This window comes from Garra rufa, chromosome 22 (assembly GCF_049309525.1).
Source record: "Garra rufa chromosome 22, GarRuf1.0, whole genome shotgun sequence".
NCBI classification, from domain to species: domain Eukaryota; kingdom Metazoa; phylum Chordata; class Actinopteri; order Cypriniformes; family Cyprinidae; genus Garra; species Garra rufa.
The window spans coordinates 10374008-10396418 of record NC_133382.1 but is presented as its reverse complement, the minus strand read 5'-3'; the positions used below and the strand labels follow the sequence as shown (position 1 = coordinate 10396418).

General features: G+C 34.0%; 1 protein-coding gene across 1 annotated transcript in view; it reads right to left on the bottom strand.

The window, feature by feature from the left end:
• Positions 1 to 19589, bottom strand: part of myof (myoferlin) — a 41529-nt gene extending 21940 nt beyond the window's left edge. The window contains exons 1-23 of the mRNA XM_073827715.1: positions 19450 to 19589; positions 19296 to 19351; positions 19020 to 19111; positions 10914 to 11022; positions 10397 to 10490; positions 9111 to 9232; positions 8880 to 9008; positions 8331 to 8393; positions 7544 to 7594; positions 7424 to 7454; positions 7228 to 7343; positions 6466 to 6592; positions 4702 to 4805; positions 4560 to 4628; positions 4430 to 4473; positions 4028 to 4110; positions 3863 to 3898; positions 2836 to 2960; positions 2613 to 2726; positions 2353 to 2530; positions 2135 to 2259; positions 1120 to 1229; positions 812 to 1004 (exon numbers count right to left, since the gene is read on the bottom strand). Coding sequence (XP_073683816.1) covers positions 812 to 1004; positions 1120 to 1229; positions 2135 to 2259; positions 2353 to 2530; positions 2613 to 2726; positions 2836 to 2960; positions 3863 to 3898; positions 4028 to 4110; positions 4430 to 4473; positions 4560 to 4628; positions 4702 to 4805; positions 6466 to 6592; positions 7228 to 7343; positions 7424 to 7454; positions 7544 to 7594; positions 8331 to 8393; positions 8880 to 9008; positions 9111 to 9232; positions 10397 to 10490; positions 10914 to 11022; positions 19020 to 19111; positions 19296 to 19351; positions 19450 to 19537 — 2259 coding nt within the window. The 5' untranslated portion in view covers positions 19538 to 19589. The remainder of the gene's footprint in view (positions 1 to 811; positions 1005 to 1119; positions 1230 to 2134; positions 2260 to 2352; positions 2531 to 2612; positions 2727 to 2835; positions 2961 to 3862; positions 3899 to 4027; positions 4111 to 4429; positions 4474 to 4559; positions 4629 to 4701; positions 4806 to 6465; positions 6593 to 7227; positions 7344 to 7423; positions 7455 to 7543; positions 7595 to 8330; positions 8394 to 8879; positions 9009 to 9110; positions 9233 to 10396; positions 10491 to 10913; positions 11023 to 19019; positions 19112 to 19295; positions 19352 to 19449) is intronic.
• Between the last annotated feature and the right edge of the window lie 2822 nt (positions 19590 to 22411).

Below are 22411 nucleotides of genomic sequence, written 5' to 3'. Positions count from 1 at the left end.
GAACCGAAAACTAACATTATAAGAACGTTAAGAAAACTTCCCTGGCTAACCAAAACAAACCTTAACAAAATAATGTTCTGGAAACCAAAAACTAACGTTCTGAGAATGTTACAATAACGTTAGGGGTACATTAGAATAACATTCTAAAACCAAAAACTTTTTTGGGAACCAAAAACTAATGTCCTTGGAATGTTATAATAACGTTAGGAGAACATTAGAATAATGTTCTAAAAGCAAAAACTAACTTTCCAGACTGTTCTTTTTGGTTCCCTACTAAGCAACTGTAGCAACAACAAAGCAACTACAAAGCAAAAACTAACATTCTGGGAATGTTTCAATAACGTTAGGGAAATGTTAGAAAAAAACATTCTAAAAGCAAAAACTAACTTTCCAGAATGTTCTTTTTGGTTCCCTACTAAGCAACTGTAGCAACAACAAAGCAACTACAAAGCAAAAACTAACATTCTGGGAATGTTTCAATAATGTTAGGGAAATGTTAGAAAAAAACATTCTAAAACCAAAAACTAAATTTCTGGGAACCAAAAACTCTAGGAATGTTATAATAACGTTAGGGGAACGTTACAATAACATTCTACAAAAAAAAAAAAAAGTTCTGGGGGGGAAAAAAATAACGCTCTGGGAATGTTACAATAACAAAAAACTAATGTTCTGGGAACGTTAAGAAAACTTTCCTGGCTAACCAAAAACAAACCATAAAAAAATAACATTCTGAGAACCAAAAACTAGTGTTCTGGCAACCAAAAATTATTAGTTGGGTTGTAGCTCCATTCCTACACATGATAAAACACACCTCCTCAGCGAGTTGCTTGAGTTTGTCCAGCCAACTTTCAATGACACTCAAGCACTTATGAACATCTGTGGCTTCCTCAACCATGAGTTTTGCTCCCTTCACGATGTTCTCCAGAGCACTGTCCCGCAACGACTTCATCTGAATATCCAGTGTTGTGAGATTGGGCTTCCCCTCCAGGTTAGGAATTTTAAAACTGAGGACACAGGAGTATGTAGATTAGTTAAAACAGGACAAAAATAAACACCTTGTTGCCCTTAGTAATGCATGAAAAGACACCTTGATCTAAAAAGATCCAAAACGGACATTACCTGATGATATCTTCCCTTAACTGATTGACAAGTTTCAGCCAGATTTCTTCTAGTCTTTCATCAGTAGCTTTGGCCTGTAATGCAGACTTCAAAGCACTGAGGTTTGTTTGCTGCAAAATGGGGAATCATATTAAAAGATCTGATGCACAAAGAATGAATTACAATCACATCTGTCTACTGAAACACTTTATTACCAATGTAAAATGAGGTATGGATGCAAAATTCACTTTTACATGGTGTTGGTCTAATCAGTATGTGGACACTACCATCCTACAGTACAATGATAAAAATACATTTCACTGAAAAACTATAATAATTTTGTAATATATGGCTATAACTTGCTTAGGGAATATTATATAGACACAATTTTATTTGGAAGTGTAAAACACCTAAATACGAAATTCTACAGGAAAAAAATCCAACCTTCAGGAGTTTTTGTTTGAGTACACAGTAAAAAACACCCCATTGTTGCTAGCGTTTTCCAAATATTCTGGGAATTCACTCATTTTTAGAGAAAACAAAAGGAAAATTGTGATTTAAATTAGCTAGACATAAAGTTTAATTTCTTATATTTATAATGATATATGACAATTGATGCTGACCGCCAGAACAGGTCTAAAAAAAAAAAAAAAGAAATGTACAAGTGCCTCAGGTGCCTCAAAAATGTCCTAGGTCTTTAAGGGTTAATGGTAAAATGGCACCAAATACACAAACTAAAGAAAGGGGTGGAGTGAGCAGCAGCTCATTATCATTTAAAGAGCCATGCGCCGAAAGGGCTCACTGTGAACAGAGCTGGTAAAAAAAGGTGTTGTTTTACACTACCATTGAGGAATTCTAACCAAAGTATTTTGCAGACATTTCATAAAGACCCTAAAGAATTACACCAGCTTGTGGAAAATGGGCATCCGATATCCCCTTGTAGCAAAGCAAGTTAACCATTGGAATAAGAAATGTGACGTGAACAGAGAGTGTGTATCGATAAAAACTTTAAATGTCACACAAAACATGCACTTACCAAACGGTTAGATATAAACAGAAGGATGTTCAGTGAGTCTAACCGGTGATTGATATCCTCCCAAAAGGATGTGAGAGAAATCACAGGCTTAGTGTTGGCCCAAGGCAGGTAGTAGTAATTATTACCTGAAAGAACCAAAGAAACTTAACACCACAGATCCTCTTTTCATTTACGCTAAATATTTATTAGACACCAAATGTGTTCAAAACGTGCATCACCATCAAAAACAGCACAGCTGTATTGTGTGGTCGACGCCAGAGGTTTGCATGTTATGTCCATCTTGTTCCCATAGTTGCCAATGCTAACTTCAAACTGAATGGGCTCCCCTGGTTCTTGGATCATGGTTGCACTATGAAACACTGCACATAGACAATACTTCCTTCTTCGCTGGTATTTCTATTCAAAGAAGCACAAAGCGTAAACAAAAGCAGAAATTCAAGTGTAAATAATACCTTGGTAACTCAACAAAGAGCCTCACCTGAACAACTAAGATATCATCGCTTGATATTTCTTCCACAGGCTTGTCAGCCTTTCCATCAAGTTTAGTAGAGAGTTCAACAAGCACTCTCCCTCGGTAAGCTACCCCTTCACCCTGCAAATATATAAAAAAAACACAAATCTTTCAGCTTACTTGAAAAGCATTTGTGCTGCCAATAATTTCTCAATACTTCGAAAACATCAAATTTTTCACCAGTACTTGCCTTGCCTAAATTAAGGTCTTCGTATGGGTCAGACAAGCCTGAGAACTCTCTCGGGCCGCCATAGAGGTTTATATAACAAGGCCCAAAAGTAGGGAGAAAGCCCATCTCTGAATTCCCAGTCTCTCCTGTGGAAAAACACAATCAATAAAAATGTTTCCAGCGACATGATAAAAGTTGGAGAGATGTTAGAGTGAGGTTTGTTAAAGCATCCCAACTGCATAGCTCATTTAATTAGTAGTGCAAGTTATTTTAAGGGATTTTAAATGTGCAGACAGTTCATTATACAAACAATTATTAAATTCATGCAGTGATTTCATGACTACATGGATGAGCAATGTTACATATGGATCTCAGCACAACACGACTGTACACAAATGAAATATTTTCACAATAACAGGATATACGCTACCAGTCAAAAAAAAGTTTAATGTTTTTAAAATACGTTTCTTATGCTCACCAAGACTGCATTTGCTTCATCAAAAATAAAAAACGTTATTTAGTAATTTTATTTATTCCCTTAACTGCAAAGATACATGTTCAGAGTGAGTAATCTAGTCTTAAGTGTCAGATGATCCTTCAGAAAAATAATCTAATATGGCGATTTGGAGCCCAAGAAAGATTTACTATTATTAACATGTTGAAAAAGCATAAGAGACTGCTTTCAAAAACTTAAATTGTAACTTTTTCAAAACTTTTGACTGGTAATGTAAGGGAGAAGCTTAAATTAGCCCATGCAGTTTTTAGGTTAATAATGTTATTGTGAATTGCTATATTTCATTTCTTGGTGTGCATAACATGCCAAAAACTGCATAAGTGCTCTGTGTTTATGCTAATCTGAAGAGCATGCACAGGCATTTATATAATAAGTGCAAAGTAACCGCAAACCCTTGGGTACCACATTCTTTCAGATCAATATAAATAAAGATGGTAAAACGTAAAAGACTGCATATTAATTAGCGTTTTAATGCCTATATTGTGCATTTGGACACAAGGGGTTGCAGATCTGGAATCAGTGCAGATATTAAACCTTTATATGGTGAAAACTCATCTCCTGGATGATCCTCTATTACAAAGAAAACAAAACTGTTTTGAGTTTCATAGTACAAATCTCAAAAGATCAGGACATCACCCCTGCATTTAGAAAATAAAAAATGTTCATATGAAAATGCTTCGTGTGTGCTCTATTTTATACCTTCAACTTCACCACCAGAGGATGCTATTTTGGTCAGATCAAGATACGTAGTGCCAATGGCATCATTCCCACTGAGGCGATCCCTGAGAAAGAGTGGGAGTCAGTTTAAATGTTCCAGTGTGTCACAGAATCAGTCCAGCTAGGGGCCGTCTCAGTTTTTCCACTGTTCCCTGAGCAGCTGTAGTCTGGTTTATGGGGAGGAATGCATTGAGGGAGAGGGTGGGACAGCACTGCTATGACTCATACTGCCTGCCTGTGTCCTCCCAGCTCAAAACATTGACCAAACTTTAACTCCCAGCTCACATTCCATGACTAATAACACAGGGAATTCTCTCAACACGGATTTCAAAAGTTCATATCCGCTGTGGCCACACAACTTTACCACCACGCTTTGATGCTCACCAGTCAAATACAGTCAGCTTGATTCTTTCACACATGGACGGGAACTGAAAAACAAGTGGTAGAAATGGGAAACTTCAAAGGACTGACACGTTTATAAAGTGCATAAATCTTTTCCAATTAAGCAAATTACCTTGACTTGAAGATTGAGCTGTTGGTTCCACTCTGGGTTCGCGTTTTTCTCAATTATTTGTGTACAGACCTGAAAGAGATGAAATTGTAGTTAAGACAAAAAGCAGAAGAAATAAGTGAGTATATGTTCGGGTGGGCTGTACCTTTTTGCCAGCAAACCAGGCCTCAACAAATGGATCCACTAGATTTTTCTTGTTTTCTTGACCCCCAAATGCCTCTTTTATAGATTGGGTGATGGAATCATCCACTGAAAACAAATAATATTTCAATGTTACAACTTTTGTCACCCATACAGTTGACGTCAAAAGTTTACATACACCTTGCAGAATCTGCAAAATGTTAATTATTTTACCAAAATGTGAAAGATCATACAAAATGCATTTTTTATTTAGTGCTGACCTGAATAAGATAGAAGACATAGAAGACGTTTATATATAGTCTACAAGATAAAATAATAGTTCAATTTATAAAAAAATTACCCTGTTATAAAGCTGACATACACTTGGTTCTTAATACTGTGTTGTTTCCTGAATGATCCACAACTGTTTGTTTTTTTTTGGTTTGTTTAGTGATGTTTAGTTGTTTGTCCTGAACAGTTAAACTGTCCGCTGTTGTTCAGAAAAGTCCTTGAGGTTCCACAGATTCTTTGGCTTTTCAAAATTTTGTATATTTGAACCCCTTACAACAATGAGTTTATGATTTTGAGATCCATCTTTTCACACCAAGGACAACTGAGGGCCTCATATGCAACTATTAAAGAAAGGGTCAAAAGCTCATTGATCCTTCAGAAGGAAAAACCATGCATTAAGAGCCTGGGGTGTAAACTTATGAACGAAATCAGAATGTGTACGTTTTTTTCTTATTTTGCCTAAATATAATATTTTTCAAATTTAGTACTGCCCTTCAGAAGCTACAGAAGATATTTACATGTTTTCCCAAAGACAAAAGTTAAATTTACCCTGATCTTCAAATTCAAAACGTTTTTATCCCTGGCTCTTAATGCATCGTTTTTCCTCAGTGAGCATTTGAACCTTCTGTAATAGCTGCATGAGTCCCTCAGTGTGAAAAGATTGATCTCAAAATCATACAGTCACTGTTGTCCTTCAGGTCCCACAGATTCTGTGTTTCTTGGTTCAAATGCTCAGTGAGGAAAAACTCAATTTAAGGATTAGGGTAAATTGGATTTATTTTGTCTTCTGGGGAACATCTGGGGAAGTATCTTCTGAAGGGCAGTATTCAGGTCAGTACTAAATAATAAACAACATGCATTTGCATAATCCCTCTTGTTTTGGCAAAATAATTAACATTTTGCAGATTCTGCAATGTATGTAAACTTTTGACTTCCAACTATATGTTACCCTAAAGCAGTGGTTTGAAGCTTATTTACATCTCTCTAAACTCGTCTACATCTTGGATTGCCTGAGGGCAAGTACATTTTCAGCAAATTTTCATTTTTGGATGACCTTTTAACTAACTTATATATATTTACAAGTACTCCAGCTAGTTAAGCCATATTAAACTGATTGTTTTGACTGATTACTTTTAACCACAATGAACACAATGGTTATGAACAAGTAAAATGCCGGCGTTCTTCTGATCTTTTCAGTCATTAGCTTAATTTACATAGACATTTGAGAATCAGGGAAATCTGTGCAAGTGGCCATGTCTCTCAGCAGGGGAGTGTTAACAGCCATAGTGACTCAATAGTTAATGTCAGGGAATAGTTGTGTGTCAGCTAGCTAGTGCAATTCCACCTTAAGGGATCAGGAAATGACCCAATGTGCCAGCTCAACATCCCCAGTGTTGCCATTTCCTGGACTTAAAATATAAACCAAATGATATGACCCCAAAAAGATTGTCTGCCATGCTGCTTTAGAAAAGAAATGCATAAGGAATAATTGTAATACTCTGGGGGACGTCCTCAGCCCGAAACACTTTGAGTTGAAGCATAACCCATCGGAGAGCGACGCCAGCAGGTAGCAACAGGTTACTCTCCACATCATCTTTATCATTGTCCTGTTCCTTCTTTTCCACCTGACAAACAGACATTAAATAAGAACAGTTAATATAGTTTTGTATAGCATGAGCTTACGAATTTTAAGATATTTTAAGTTTCATAATGAATGACAAGTAGAGAGCAAGGTTTTTAGTTTGTTTAAAAAGTATGTGCCATTGCATATAAAAAAAAATACTGTAAATAAGAAAAGAGAGACTTTTAAGGATTAGTTCACTTCCAGAACAATAATTGATGTACATGTCTTTCTTTCTTCAGTTGAAAAAAATTAAGGTTTTTGAGGAAAACATTCCAGGTTTTTTCTCCATATAGCAGACTTCAATGGGAACCAACGGGTTGAAGGTCCAAATTGCAGTTTCAATGCAGCTTTAAAGGGCTCTACATGATCCCAGCTGAGGAATAAGAGTCTTATCTAGTGAAACGATTGGTCATTTTCTAAGAAAAATAAAAATTAACCACAAATATTCAGACCTTTAACCTGTTGGCCAGCACTGAAGTCCACTATATGGAGAAATATCCTGAAATCCTCAAAAACCTTAATTTCTTTGTGACTGAAGAAAGAAAGACATGAACATCGTGGATGACACTGGGGTGAATAAATTATCAGGAAATTTTCATTCTGGATGTTCAAATAAATTATGTTCAGGAGACGTACCGGTGGTTCATCTCCTGCTCCCAGGACAAACATGCTGACTTTAAGATAACCCTTCGCTCCTGAACTCGAGTCATCTGGGTCATTCAGGAGAATCCATTTCTTCATAACACAGTGAGCTGGTGGAAAAAACCTTTTGTGATCAGTTCAACTACTGATAAAATGTGATGACTATTTTGTGAAATAACCAGACAATTACCTGGTTCATCATAGATGTATCCAACATCAAGCTACAAAAAGAAAAATGCATTCCTAAGTTCATTCCGAATTACACTGTGGGTCTCACATAAAAAAAACACTTTGGATTTTACTGAATTACCTTGAATTCACCCATGAGACAGTCTGCTCTGAAAGAATTGGAGTTATACACCTGCAGAAAAGAAGAATCATTATTACCGGCAACTCATTCACTACATTACATTTCTATTTTTCATGAAATACACTACTAAGACTCATCAAGCCTGCATTTACTTGATCCAAAATACAGCAAAAACAGTAAAATTCTGAAATATTTTTACTATTTAAAATAACTGTTTTCTATTTGAATATTTTTTTAAATGTAATTTATTCCTGTGACCAAAGCTACATTTTCAGCATCATTACTCCATTTTGAGGAAAAGGGGGGGGGGGGGGGTTTAGAAATTTACTTTTATTTAGCAAGGATGATAAATTGTTCAAAAGTCATGATAAAGACAATAATATATTATATATATATATATATATTAAAATGTTACAAAAGATTTCCATTTCAGATCAATTATGTTCTTCTGAACTTTCTATTCATCAAAGAAACATGAAAATTCTACTCAGCTGTTTTCAACATAGTAATGTTTTTTGAGCAGCAAATCTGAATAATAGAATGATTTCTGAAGCATTATGTGACTGGAGTAATGATGCTAAAAATTCAGCTTTGAAATCATAAATAAATTACATTTTAAAATATTTAAATTTAAAATAGTAAAAATGGTTTGGGTTAAATAAGTGCAGGCTTGATGAGCAGAAAAGGCTTCTTTAAAAGACTTTAAAAACCATTAAAAATCTTTGACTGGTAGTATATGATAATTTGACATGAAAAAACTGGTGATAAGCAATAGTTCTTTTCTTACCCGGAAGCTTACTTCCTCATCAAACAGTTCAGAGGGCAACATGTTGACGTTAAAGAAGAATATCTGTAAATAGGGATACATATAGTTTTCAGTAACACTGATTTTAGGAAATAAAATTAAAAAAAATTATCAGGCATAGAATATAACATTTTTTAAAGGGATAGTTAAAATTTTATGTACCCACATACCCACTTTATGTACCTACATTCTGTGTTTAGCAGAAGAAAGAATTTTCAAAGGTTTGAAGCAACTTGAGGGTGAGTAAATGACAGAATTTACATATTTGGGTAAACTACTTCACCAAAAGGTAAAAATCTCAATATTTACTTCAAGTGAAGATTAGAAGAAATTTTAAATCACAAAAATGTCATTTTATTTTTTTACACAAAGCTATATTATTGACTTTTTGGTATTATGGAAAAGTGAGGATGAGTGCACAATATTAGATTCATTTGATCTAAAGAAATAGATGAACTACTCCTTTTAATAGTAAATAACTAATAATAAATAAATAAATAGTTGTACAAAATTACATTTTCAGTTAAATACCTCATCAAAGTATGGGTTATTTCCTTTTCTAATCCTAGTCCTGTGTGTCTCTCCACACACATGCACTTTGACCACAGGCTTGATGTTATTTCCAGACAACTGACGTCCCTCAATCACCCGCACACGAATCTTTGATAGAAAGGGCATTTTAAAATGACTAACAAAGCATAAACAGTCAGCATTTAAAATGGAAACGACATTGTATTTGATGACTACAGGATGATCCTGTACCTGAAAGTCCTGAGGTTTATTAGCCAAATTATGACGTTTCCTGGTCCTAGACCGAAGTTTCTGTCCGGGTTCACCAGGAGATGTGACACCACCATCAGTGGTGTTCCCCTCTTCACCTCCAGCTGATCAATGCACATCCACAATGAAAAAATAACATATAATGCAGAACATCATGGGTTAGTCAAATATCCAATATGGCAAAAATGCAATTAAAGCTACAGTGCCTTGCAAAAGTATTCATACCCCTTCATTTTTTTCACATTTTGTTTTGTTGCAGCATTATGTTAAACTGCTTTAAATTAGTTTTTCCCCACATCAATTTACACTCCATACACCATAATAATGACAAAGAAAAAAACTGATTTGCAAATTTTTACAAATTTATTAAAAACAAAACACTGAAATAAGTACATTGCATAAGTATTCATACCCTTAACTCAGTACATAGTTGAAGCACCTTTACAGCCTCAAGTCTTTTTGGGTATGATGTGACAAGCTTTGCACATCTGCATTTGGCAATTATCTGCCATTCTTTGCCTCACCTTTTGATCTCTCAAGCTCTGTCAGCTTGGATGGGGGCTTCTTCCATTATGGATAATGGAGGCTACATGCTTCTGTGAACCTTCAATGCAGCAGATTTTTTTCTGAACTCTTCCCTAGATCATTGCCTTAACGCAAGTCTGTCACTGAGCTTTACAGGCAGTTATCTTGACCTCAGGACATGGTTTTTGCTCTGATATGCATTTTCAGCTGTTAGACCTTTTCTGAGAGGTGTGTGCCTTCCTAAATCATACTCATTCAAATGAATTTGCCACAGTTTAACTCCACTCGAAGTGTAGTAACATCTAGAAGCAATATGAATGCTCCTGAGCTAAATTCCAAGTGTCCCAGAAAAGGGTACGAATACTTATGCAACAGGATCTTTTCAGTTTTTTTATTTCTAATAAATTTGCAAAGTTGTTACAAACCTGTTTTGTGCGTTGTCATTATGGTGTATGAGATGTAGATTGATGTGGGAAAAAAGTAATTCAAAGCAGTTTAACATAAGGCAGCAACATAACATGGAAAAAATTAAGGGGTATGAATACTTTTGCAAGGCACTGTAAATCCTTTTTGAAAAATAATCATAATTCTTGAAATTGACCTCTAACCATAAAGTATCTGAAAAATGCCTTTCTTAAGACCTCATTTCACACTTCAATTTTATGACTTCATCATCTGTCATCTGTATAACACAAGATCAAACAGAAAAACAGTAAATTATAACCAACAGTAAAAACACTAACCTGTGTTTCCGCCCATGCTTCCATCTTGTTGATCCTGCGGGTTTGTCACAGCACCGGCAGGTGGCTCGTAGCCAATCGTCATGCTGATGGTTGCCTGCAAAAGGATGCAGCTAATTATCTCATATTAATGTCAAACAGACTACATAAATACTGAAAGTGAAAATATTGACAGTGATGCTATCAATACAAAGCTCGTCAGTCATCAAATTAGGTGATCAGATATTTAATTTTGATGACTATGTAAACATGCCCGTTCAAGTTTATGTGATGGCTAAATTAACATTTTTATTTAAAAATTAATTAAGCCCATCATTACAGTAAATGGTATCAATTGTTTTAAATAAAGCTGACAATATTACTATTGGTGGCTGAAAGTATTAACAAACTGGATAAAGTATTTAACAAAAGAACATGCAAATGATTTGAATTTTGTGGAAAGTAGTGCAGATTTTTTTTGGCATGCATGTTATTTGATTTATGGGATAAAACGAAAGTAAAAAAAAATAAAAATACTTACTTCTATGTTCTTGCCATTTTCATCCACTAGAGCCAAGTTTTTTACTGGGAGAGACTTAACCTGGCTACTGGCAAGGTCTTTTAAAGAGACTTTTGCAGAACCAATTACTCTAAAACAAAAATATACATTTAATTAAAACAGATGCCTGTGAAAACTCAAGCAGGTTACCTGACATATACCATAACATCATATTCTCACATAGTGTTTCAAATGCTGCTGTATGAACTATTTATTTGCATTTAAAACAGTCAGGGAGAAGTACACTAGAGCTGGGTAGATTAGAAATTGTAATCCGTTACTGATTCCAAACTACATGTCCTTTCCTTACGACTGAGTTAAGAAAGACATGAACATCTTGGATGATACGGGGGTGAGTACATTATCTGTACATTTTTGTTCTGAAAGTGAACTACTCCTTTAAATCTGCTGAAAATTTAAAAGATAAAAAAGAGGAATTAGAGAGAATCAATAAATGATGAATCATTTATTGCTATTGTGTGAATGTAATCATGTAAACCATAAAAAGTAACTGTATTCTGAGTATGAAATTTAAAATGTAATTTACTCTAATTACAAGTACAGAATCTGATTACGTAATCAAGATTACATGTAATCAGTTACTAGACAGCTCTGACTATGACTAAACCTTTTTATTTTCAAAATTCATGTTCCTGGTCTTATTGTCAATTATCCATCAGCAGAGCTGGGTAGTACATTATTACATGTAATCTGAAAAATTAAGTATTTGTAATCAGATTAAATTAAATTTTATAATACTCATAATCAGACTACTACTTTATGGATTACATATTATTCACACAATAGCAATAAATATTACAATCATATATATACACAATCATATGTGACCCTGGACCTTCTATTAATGTATGGTTTGTTAGGATAGGGCAATATTTGGCCAAGATACATCTATTTGATAATATGGAATGAAGATTTTTTGTAAAATTCCTACTGTAAACATATCAAAATGTAATTTTTGATTAGTAATATGCATTGTTAAGAACTTAATTTGGACAACTTTAAAGGTGATTTTCTCAGTATTTAGATTTTTTTGCACCCTCAGATTCCAGATATTCAAACAGATGTATCTCAGCCAAATATTGTCCTATCCTAACAAACCATACATCAATAGAAAGCTTATATATTGAGCTTTCATATGATGTATACATATCAGTTTTGAAAAATTTAACCTTATGACTGGTTTTGTGGTCCAGGGTCACATTTATAAATAAATTCATTTGAATTTATATATTCATTCATTTGAATGAGAAGGTGTGTCCAAACTTTTGGTCTGTACTGTATATATATATATATATATATATATTTATGAATGATCATCATTTTGCATGTCCTGGCATTAATATACAAATTGTATGTGGACGATACTGTAATCTCACACACACCCACACACACACACACACACACACACACACACACACACACACACACACACACACACACACACACACACAATCAAATTTTAATAGACTGAGATGTCAAACACCACAATGCACAAATTTTTTCATGGGAGAAAAGATCTTTGTGTTCTAACTCCGTAAGGTCACAAGAGAGACATCCTCCAAAAGTAAATAATGCCATGCAGATTAATACTGTGAACGGGACGCTTAAAAAGTCAGCATCCATAAAAAGTCAGGAACACCCTCAAAGATCATTTTACGTCAGAGCATTGCCCTGTATACATAAAATGTTTGCTAATTACTAATTCTAACGCCACAAACATCGAGACATACTTTCTGAGAACACTGACATGCTAGCTGTACACATTTGATTAGCGGGCTGGTGTGGTATCATTTCACAATAATGACAAGGGTGCGTCTACAAACATTAGACCAGAGCATTCTGGGCTGTGCTGAAAACAACAGCACAAATGTCTGTGCATAACATTCATAAAACCATTAAATGTTTTATATAGTCTTAAAATTCTGCTGGTAATACCATTCTTGTGTGAAATTTAATACAAAAGTTCAATTCACTGAGCATATTCACATAAACAGGTAATAAAAAAAAAAGGCAAGGGTTATAGGCCAGAAAAAGGAAGAAAGTTTTTAATGGGGAAAAAATGGTAACAAAATTATATGAGAACACACCTCCCTGTAAAAACCCTCAGAATACCGACAAACCTGTAAAGTTTGGCCTGTATAAGTGCTACTAAGGAGTAAAAAAATGCATTTTGAGAATTATTGTATTGTAATTGAAATCTACTGATACAAACAGATAACGTGCATTAAAATAAACACTTTTGGAGAGTTACGAAGGGCCTAAAATCTCACATTTTTCCAGTGCATGAAAAAAAGCAAATGTTTTCACCTGTAATTTACAATTTACCCAATTGTTTCATTAGGTATTTACATCTAAATTCATTTTGATTTGCACTGTAAATCTATGCCGTATGCTGTGAGACATTTGCTCTGCTTGTGTTTCTTGATATTTCATTGTGACAGTTCTTAAGAAGTAACTTTTTGTTCAGGGAAAGCACACTCTTAAACCAACATTTACACTGGGAAGTTTGATTAAGAGGCCAAACTAGAACGAAAGAAAAATCTGATAATACATTCCTCCCAAAAACCTTCATTATCACATTATCCTATGAAAATAACAACAACAACATTTGCATTGCGCAAAATTCCCAGCATAGTCTCCAACCAAATATTCAAAACCTGATGATCCAAGTTTCAAAGAGACATGCCAAAGCAAACATATAAAGCAAAGGTAACCACACCCTCCAACATTTCGCCTCATTCCGTTTCCTTTCCGGAATGTTGTTTCTGAGATCCTTAACCTGAGGTGATTCCAAGTACAATTAATATTTACTAACATCTCGGTAGCACTGATCAAACACACATTCTCACATCTCAGCCTCTCTGTACTGTAGCACACAAACACTAAGTATTTCATTGTGCTGTTCATTACAATTCTGGTCTTACGGGAAGCAGTCGTTGGACTAGATCAGTGTCGTGATGCGCTTCATTTGCCAGACTCTCAAACAAAATTGATTTGGAATGCAACAATGCTACTTTTGTTCCAAAGAGCAAAATAAATGTGTCCCACAAGATATTGCCAAGTATGTTGCTGGATCAACGTCATCTCAACATCCTGGGACTATATTCTTAGACAATCTATGCATTAAGTAACGCTAAAAATCAGTGGGAAATTATAATATGATAAGCCTGCCCTATCTATAGACCAACAAAGATTTTGATTCAGGAACACATATGATGGGAAACTGACCAAAATCAGTTAAAGATCTCATGAAATTGGCATTTAAAGGAGAAGTTAACTTCCAAAATTTTTTTTTTACTAATTTACTCAGCCCCTTGTCATCCAAGAAGTTCATGTCTTTCTCTCTTCAATCGTAAAGAAATTGTTTTTTTTGAGGACAACATTTCAGGATTTCTCTCCATATAGTGGACTTCTATGGTGCCCCGAGTTTTAACTTCCAAAATGCAGTTTAAATGCAGCTTCGAAGGGCTCTACACGATCCCAGACAAGGAATAAATGTCTTATCTAGCGAAACCATCGGCTATTACATTTTAACCTCAAATGCTCATCTTTTCTAGCTCGACGTGAACTCTGTGTATTCTGGTTCATGACAGTTAGGGTAGGTCAAAAAACTCCCATCTAATTTTCTTCAACTTCAAAATTATCCTACATCGCTGTTTTACCTTTTTTTGTAAAGGGCGTTTGATCTTCTTTGCATGTTCACTTTGTAAACACTTGCTCAGTATTTCTGAGTTCATGCAGAGCTAGACAAGACGAGCATTTGAGTTTAAAAAGTAAATAAATTGTCAAGACCCTTCTTCCTCGGCTGGGATCATTTAGAGCCATTTGAAGCTGCATTTAAACTGCATTTTGGAAGTTCAAACTCAAGGGCACCATAGAAGTCCACTATATGGAGAGAAATCCCTGAATGTTTTTCTCAAAAAACATAACTCCTTTACGACTGAAGAAAGAAAGACATGAACATCTTGGATCACTAAAGTTACTATCTAGAAATAAATAAAATGTAATTACAAAATAAAATACGGAAAGACTTCCGGTGGAATGCCACTCGTTCGATCTGCGTGGTAAAAACTGACTCGGCATATACCCGTTTATAAGATTGTTTGGGTGTTAACGTTTTTTCTTTTCTTCATACACTGTAAAAAAAACAACAACTTTAAAAAGTTTTTTCAACTTAAAAAAAGTAAGTGTTCATGCTGCCTTAAAATTTTACGTTTACTCAACTCAAATATTCACGTTTTCATGTAGTACAACTTTTTCATGTTGTCTAAACTAAAACTAAAAATTTACAACTGAAGAAATATAGACATTAACATCTTTGATCACAAGGGGGTGAGTACGTTATCTGTAAATTTTTGTTCTGAAAGTGAACTACTCCTTTAAGTCATTAAAAGATGAAATCATGTAGAATTTCGAGGTTTTTCCAAGGATACCATACAAGAGATTGGGATTGAAAGAGTTTACACCTTACTCTGACGCTCATAATATCTATTCTACATTAGATTATATATTTATGTTCTAAAATCATGTGCTAAGGGTAAAGAGCATGTAAAATTTTACCAATAGATCACGCAATCGTGATAATGGAAATGGATCTGGGAAATATACAAGGAACTTCAACAAGAAGGTTTAATAATTCTCTTCTGAGGGATAATATTTTCAAAGTTAAAATAATACAATCTCTGTCTTAGAAATCACATATAGAGTAATAATAATGGAGAAGTGACACCTTACATATTGTGCAAAGCTGCTAAAGCCACAATGTAAGGGGAAATAACAGCATATGCATAATAGAAAATGAAACATTCATAGTCATTTGGAGAAGTTAAAATTAAATAAACTAGAGAGTTCACAAGAAAAGCATGAAAAAACAGGGAAGTTTATGAAGAGTTAAACAAGGTGAATAAGGCCTTAGATAAAATAGCATTTGCAGTAATTGAAGAGAACTGAATGTATACCAGACAGAAATATTATGATAATTGTGCAAAATTGTTAAGGAGGTTAGCAATTAAAAAGCAAAATCTGCAATAATGAGTATAAGGGATGAAGGGTTATTTTACAAATATTTTCAAATAAGAAGTTATCTAAAGGATAAGATGAAAATAGAAACGCAAGATGATATTCACCCACTGTTGCATTTTATGAATAAACGTAGTAAAATCAATAGCTTAGATAACTTGATTAGACGAATAAATGATATTCAAAGAAATTAAGGATAAGGGTTTATATAATATAAAAGACAAAATGGGAAAGTGAATTAGACAAAATAACAGAAGGAGATTGGAAACAAAGTAAAAAAAAAAAAATTAGGACTACGCAATCTCCATATTGGCAAGAATATGCTTGGAAAATTAGTATATGAAATATTTTATAACACCAGAAATATAATCACTTATTTTCATTTTGGAGAAGGCAGGAATCCCCAGCTATAAGTGATTGGTTAGATTTAGTTTCTAAAGTACACTCTATGGAAATAACAACATATAAAATCAAAAGTAAAAGTATACTTAAAAAAAAAAGTGAATGGAAGAGAAAGTAGAAGGAAAAATGCGGAATAACTATTGGTAAAAAAAATATATCTTCAAAGGAAAAATTCACTTGCAAAATTGTATTAAATGTGTTTTTGAAATGAAAGACATAGTAACGTATTTAAAAAAGAAAGACAAATATATTAAACCTAAACGGTAATATAAAAAAAAAACTATTAAAAATGGCAAAAGCACATAAAACAATTAATATAAAAAATGTAAAAAGCTAACTCAAAATATTAATAAAAACAGGTACGAAAATTGCTAGTCCAGCCCTTTTAGTCAGTAAACAAGCACTACACTGGAAGGCACTTGAAATCCCACTCATATAGATGGAAACTGAGCAACAACTGTGGTGTTTTACTCTAATTACCTCATATTAACTATTTAAGTGCTATTGTACAACAACATATTTAGTGCTCTTTCAACACAGCGACAGATAAACAAAGAAATGTGCTATAATGGTGCTAGATAAGGATCCGCCACAGCCCAACATATTCGCTTTCATCCTATGCATTCAACATAACACTTCTTTTACTTTAGTAACAAAGGTATAGTTGAGAAGGATCCCTATAGCTCCGTTCCTTTCAACAGGTTTGGAAGCTTAGCATTACTCTAGTGTATATCCTTAGTCCATTAAAATATAAACTCAGATGGTGATTAATAATTGGCAGCATATTTGCAACACAGCTGCTGGTAGCAATTGACTTCCATAGTATGGGGGAAAAAAATAATAAAGTCAAAAACAACTAGTAAGTGTTCGGTTACCAACACTGTTCAAAAAATATTTTCTGGTGTTTGATAAAAGAAAGAAACTCATAAGTATTGAACAACTTAAGGGCGAGTAAATGATGATCATTTTAATTTTAAGGTGAACTACACTACCAGTCAAAACTTTTTGAACAGTACATTTTTAAACGTTTTTCAAATAAGTCTCTTCTGCTCACCAAGCCTGCATTTATTTGATCCAAAGCACAGCAAAAAACAATACAATTTTGAAATATTTTTACTATTTAAAAGAACTGTTTTCTATTCGAATATATTTTAAAATGTCATTTATTCCTGTGATATCAAAACTGAATTTTTTGCATCAGTATTACAGTCACGATATCCTTCGGAGATCATAACAATATTCTGATTTGCTGCTCAAAAAACATTTATTAGTATTATTATGTTGAAAACAGAGTATAATTAAAAAACTGAGTAAAGTTTCTTTGATGAATAGAAAGTTCATAAAAGTAAGTATCATCACTTTTAATTAATTTAAAGCCTCCTTGCTAAATAAAAGTATTAATTTCTATGATTAAAACATTTATTTCTATAATATAAACAATTATTCTGACTCAGAGGTTTTGAATGGTATAGTGTATAATGTTACAAAAGCTTTTTATTTCAGATAAAAGCTGATCTCTAGATCTTTTTAGTCATCAAAGAATTCTGAATGTTTTAAATGTTGATAATAATAATAATAAAATCAGCACATTAGAATGATTTCCGAAGGATCGTGTGACTTTAGCTTTGATCCCAGGAATAAATTACATTTTAAAATATATTCAAATAAAAAGGCAGTTATTTTAAATAGTACAAGTATTTCCTGCTTTTATTGCTTTTTGGATCAAATAACTGCAGGCTCGGTGAGAAAAATAATTCTTTAAAAAAAAACATTAAAAATCTTACTGTTCAAAAACTTTGACTGCATGTGTTTCCCTTTAAGGACAATATCTTAACACACTTCATATTTAGTTTCAGACATGTTATGGCAAACAGCTTTGTTGCTGATTTCGATATAATTTTACTGGATACAGCCCTATAACTATTCAAGCCAAGACTAAACGCAAGCATTTTTAACATAAAGGAGTGGTTTTACATGCTTAAAAAACTAAATAAATGTTTGTTTCTGACATATCCCAAAACAGCCACATGACATCAACAAGACAATTTGCATGTAATTGCATGAATGTAAATTTCAACAGGAGTTATGTGACTCTTTGTATTCCCTATTGGATTTCCTCCAATGTTGTTCTCACAGAAAAATCTGGAATAACTGGAAATGCATGACATCTATAGCCCAACATGGTGATAAAGCCCTCTAAGACCCTATTTATCTCAATTAACAATCATTTATTCATCCAGTACTGTGAACCAAACACGTCCTTCATTCCACCCCTCAAGGCATTGTGGAGCAGGTCTGAACATGGCCATGAGGGTGTGTGAGCTGCAGGATATTACAGTGTCAAACCAAGATTAACATGGTTTACCCTTACCCTTAAAATGCATCAATACAGATGTGAATCAATGAATTAGTAAATCAATGCAAAACTGAACTGAACTCAGCCTGCATTTTAATGAATTGCAAGTCACTTTTGGCACAAATGCTCCTTTTAGGAGGTCAAAACACTTTAGTCCGATATGCTTTGAACTTACAGTCACACACTTTGTATTTGATTAGGGTGGAAGCAAAAGTTCAACATCACACTGTTTGTCTTACACTGGTTAATATTGAGTATATGAGTCAAAGGAGCACTTGAAAAGCACTTACTTGTCCTTGCCAAGAGTTTCGTAGTCTTTCACAATCACATCAATGTAGGAGGAAGAATCAAGAGAAACACCTTTTAAATCGAACTCAAGTGTCTAAAAGGGAAAACAACAATCAAAACTTTACAAACTCTCAAAGTCACTGGAGAATTGTTTAAAACTGCTATGTAGAAGGTTGATATGCAAGAAGTCATATTTTTGGTTAAATATAATCTCATTAAATAAACACACAGCTAACGTGAAGTAATTGGCGTTAAAGTGTATTAAAAACTCAACATACCTCATTCCACACTGGGTTCACTTCATTGTTAACGGCTTTGGTTTTCTTCTTTTCCTCTAAAATGATAACAAATCCATTAGACTAACAAACCTAATAGTCTGCGCCGTTATTCTGCAGTTTAATGGCTAAATAGGAAACACATGAGAGTTCTTACCTTTAAACACCACGGATGCGATTGGGTCTGGACTGCCAAGTTTCTTTTTGGGCAGACCCGCTGCAGACTCGACTGCCACGCGCAACATGACAGAATGAAAAGGTTTTCATTTAGTGAACTTCCATAATGATGTGTTTGTGAAACTGTGTGCTCATTGAAGTGCCCACATCCATTTGGGAGAGTTTGTGAAGGGTGTGGACTTACTTCAGTGACACAACAGGCTGCCTACCTGTTCAGTTCACTTTTTTTTAATTTGCGGAAGTTATTCTCACGGTATTTGTTTTGAATTATAAAGTACTTTTGATTTATCATTTAATGTTTTATTTGAGATTATTCCTTGCATGCTGAGCCAAGTTCACCCAAGTTCTTGATCTCATTTTAAAGTTTTAAGAGATTAGGCACAAAGCGCCACCTAGCGGTGCTTTGCGCGAATCACATAGAAACACAGAGAGCTGTGCTGTTCAAAGTAATATACTGGCATTTTGTAAAGGATTTAGGGATGTTGTCTGTAATGATGGTTAAATAACTCGACATCATTCTACTAGTACCTTCTGAATCTGAACTCTGTATGAAGTTTGTGCGGCCCATGGTGCGGCCCTTTGGCATCCCCTGTTCAAACAAAAGCATTAAAGGAGTAGTTCACTTTCAGAACAAAGATTTATTTATCTGATAACGTACTTACCCCCTTGTCTTTCATGTCATGTTCATGTCTTTCTTTCTTAAGTCCTAAAGAAATTTTGTTTTATGAGAAAAACATTTCAGGATTTGTCTCCATATAATGGACTTCTATGGTGCCAATGAGTTTGAACTTCCAAAATGCAGTTTAAATGCAGCTTCAAAAGGCTCTAAATGATCCCAGCCGAGGAAGAAGGGTCTTATCTAGTGAAATGATCGGTTATTTTCTAAAAATAGTTACAACTTATATACTTTTTAATCTCAAATGCTCTTCTTGCCGAGCTAGACAAGACAAGCATTTGAGGTTAAAAAGCATATAAAGTGTAATTTTTAAAAAGAAAATAACCCATCGTTTTGCTAGATAAGACCCTTCTTTTCTCGGCTGTGATCATTAAGAGCCCTTTGAAGCTGCATTTTGAATGTTCAAACTCAGGGGCACCATAGAAGTCCATTATATGGAGAGAGAGAGAAATCCTGAAAAAACGTAATTTCCCTATGACTGAAGAAAGAAAGACATGGACATCTTGGATGACAAGGGGGTGAGTACATTATCTGTACATTTTTGTTCTGAAAGTGAACTCCTTTAAGTTTTGGTTCTTGAATTTGATTGGCCAAGCGGAAGAGGACGGAGGAATTTGTATCACTCCACTTGTGTTAAAAGCGGTGATTTTTATAACTCTAGGTCACATCATATAGTCAGTAAGTTATGGAAGCCCTTTTCCGCCACTAAAAAAAAAAGGTTATTGCGACTTATCTCACAATTTGACTTTTTTCCCCCTTAAAAATGCATGATACAAACTCGTAATAATTTTTTTCAGAATTGTGAGATATAAAGTTGCAATTTGCGAGTTAAGTCAAAATTGAGAGATATAAACTCGCAATTCTGTGAACATATCGGTCTTTTATCTCTTCTCAAAATTGCGAGATACAAACTTGCAATTGCGAGAAAATCGTTTTTCCAGTAAATATCTCTCAATTGACTTTCTTCTCAAAATTGTGAGTTTATATCCCGCAATTCATTGATTAAAACCTCGCAATTGTGAGTTAAAAAGTCAGAACTGCGAAATATAAGATGCAATTCTAAAAAAGGAAATTAGAACTGCATGATATAAAAAGTCAGAATTGTCAGATAAAAAAAATGGCAACTGCAGGTTATAAAGTCAGAACGGCGAGAAAATTCTGAGAAATGAAGTCAGAATTGTGTGATGTAAACTCGCAATTGTGAGTTAATCAGAATTGTAAGATATAAACTTGAAATTCTGTGAACAGTCTTTTATTTCTCCTCAGAAATGGACTTTATAACTGGCAATTGTGTTTTTATCTCACAATTCTGAGAAAAAAAATCAGAATTGCAGATAACTTGCAATTGCAAGTATATATCTCACAATTCTTACTTTTTTCCTCACAATTGTGAGTTTTATCCTGTAATTCTGACTTTATAACTCACAGTTGAGAGTCTATATCCAACAGTTCTGAGATGTAAACTCGCAACTGCGAGAAAAAAAGTCAGAATTGTGAAATAACTCACAATTGCCTTTTATTTTCATCCATAGTAAAGTGGCGTCTTTTTGTGTAATTGAATAACTCACTTAATCAGTTTGTTTAAAAAGTTGTTCAACAGAAATTTAACAGGATTTTGGCTATAGGATTGGATTAAGTCCTGAAAATGTGCTTTTCAAAAGAAAAAAAAAAAGATTATTAATTATTAAATCAGATTAGATTATGTAATCCAGTCTTGATTGTACCAGACTTTAGAAATTTATGACCAGTCTTGAGGAAACAAAAATGACAAACTATTTAAGACCAAGCAGTTTATGTAGCTGGTCACAGATCATTTTTTGGAAAACTGGGCTGAGGAATTAAACTATGGAAGCTTGTTTCCACCACTGAATTAATCAAAATGATTGCGACTTTTTTTTCCTCAGAATTGTGAGATATAAACGTACAATTGCAAGTCATAAAGGCAGAATTGCAAATCGCAAAATTTGTATCTTGCAATTCTGACTTTTTCTCTCAATTACTTTTTTCTCAGAATTGTAAGATATAAACTTCAAATTCTGACTTTTTTTGGGAATTGTGTGACAAAGTCGAAAATTACAAGTTATAAAGTCAGAATGGTGTGATGCAAACTCACAATTACCAACTATAAAGTCAGAATTGCGAGATAAAAACGTGCAATTTTTCCTCAAATTTGAGATATAAACTCATAATTGCAATTTATAGTCCAATTTTGAGAGTAAAAAAAGAAAGTTTATATCTCAAAATTCTGACTTAACTTGCAATCTTA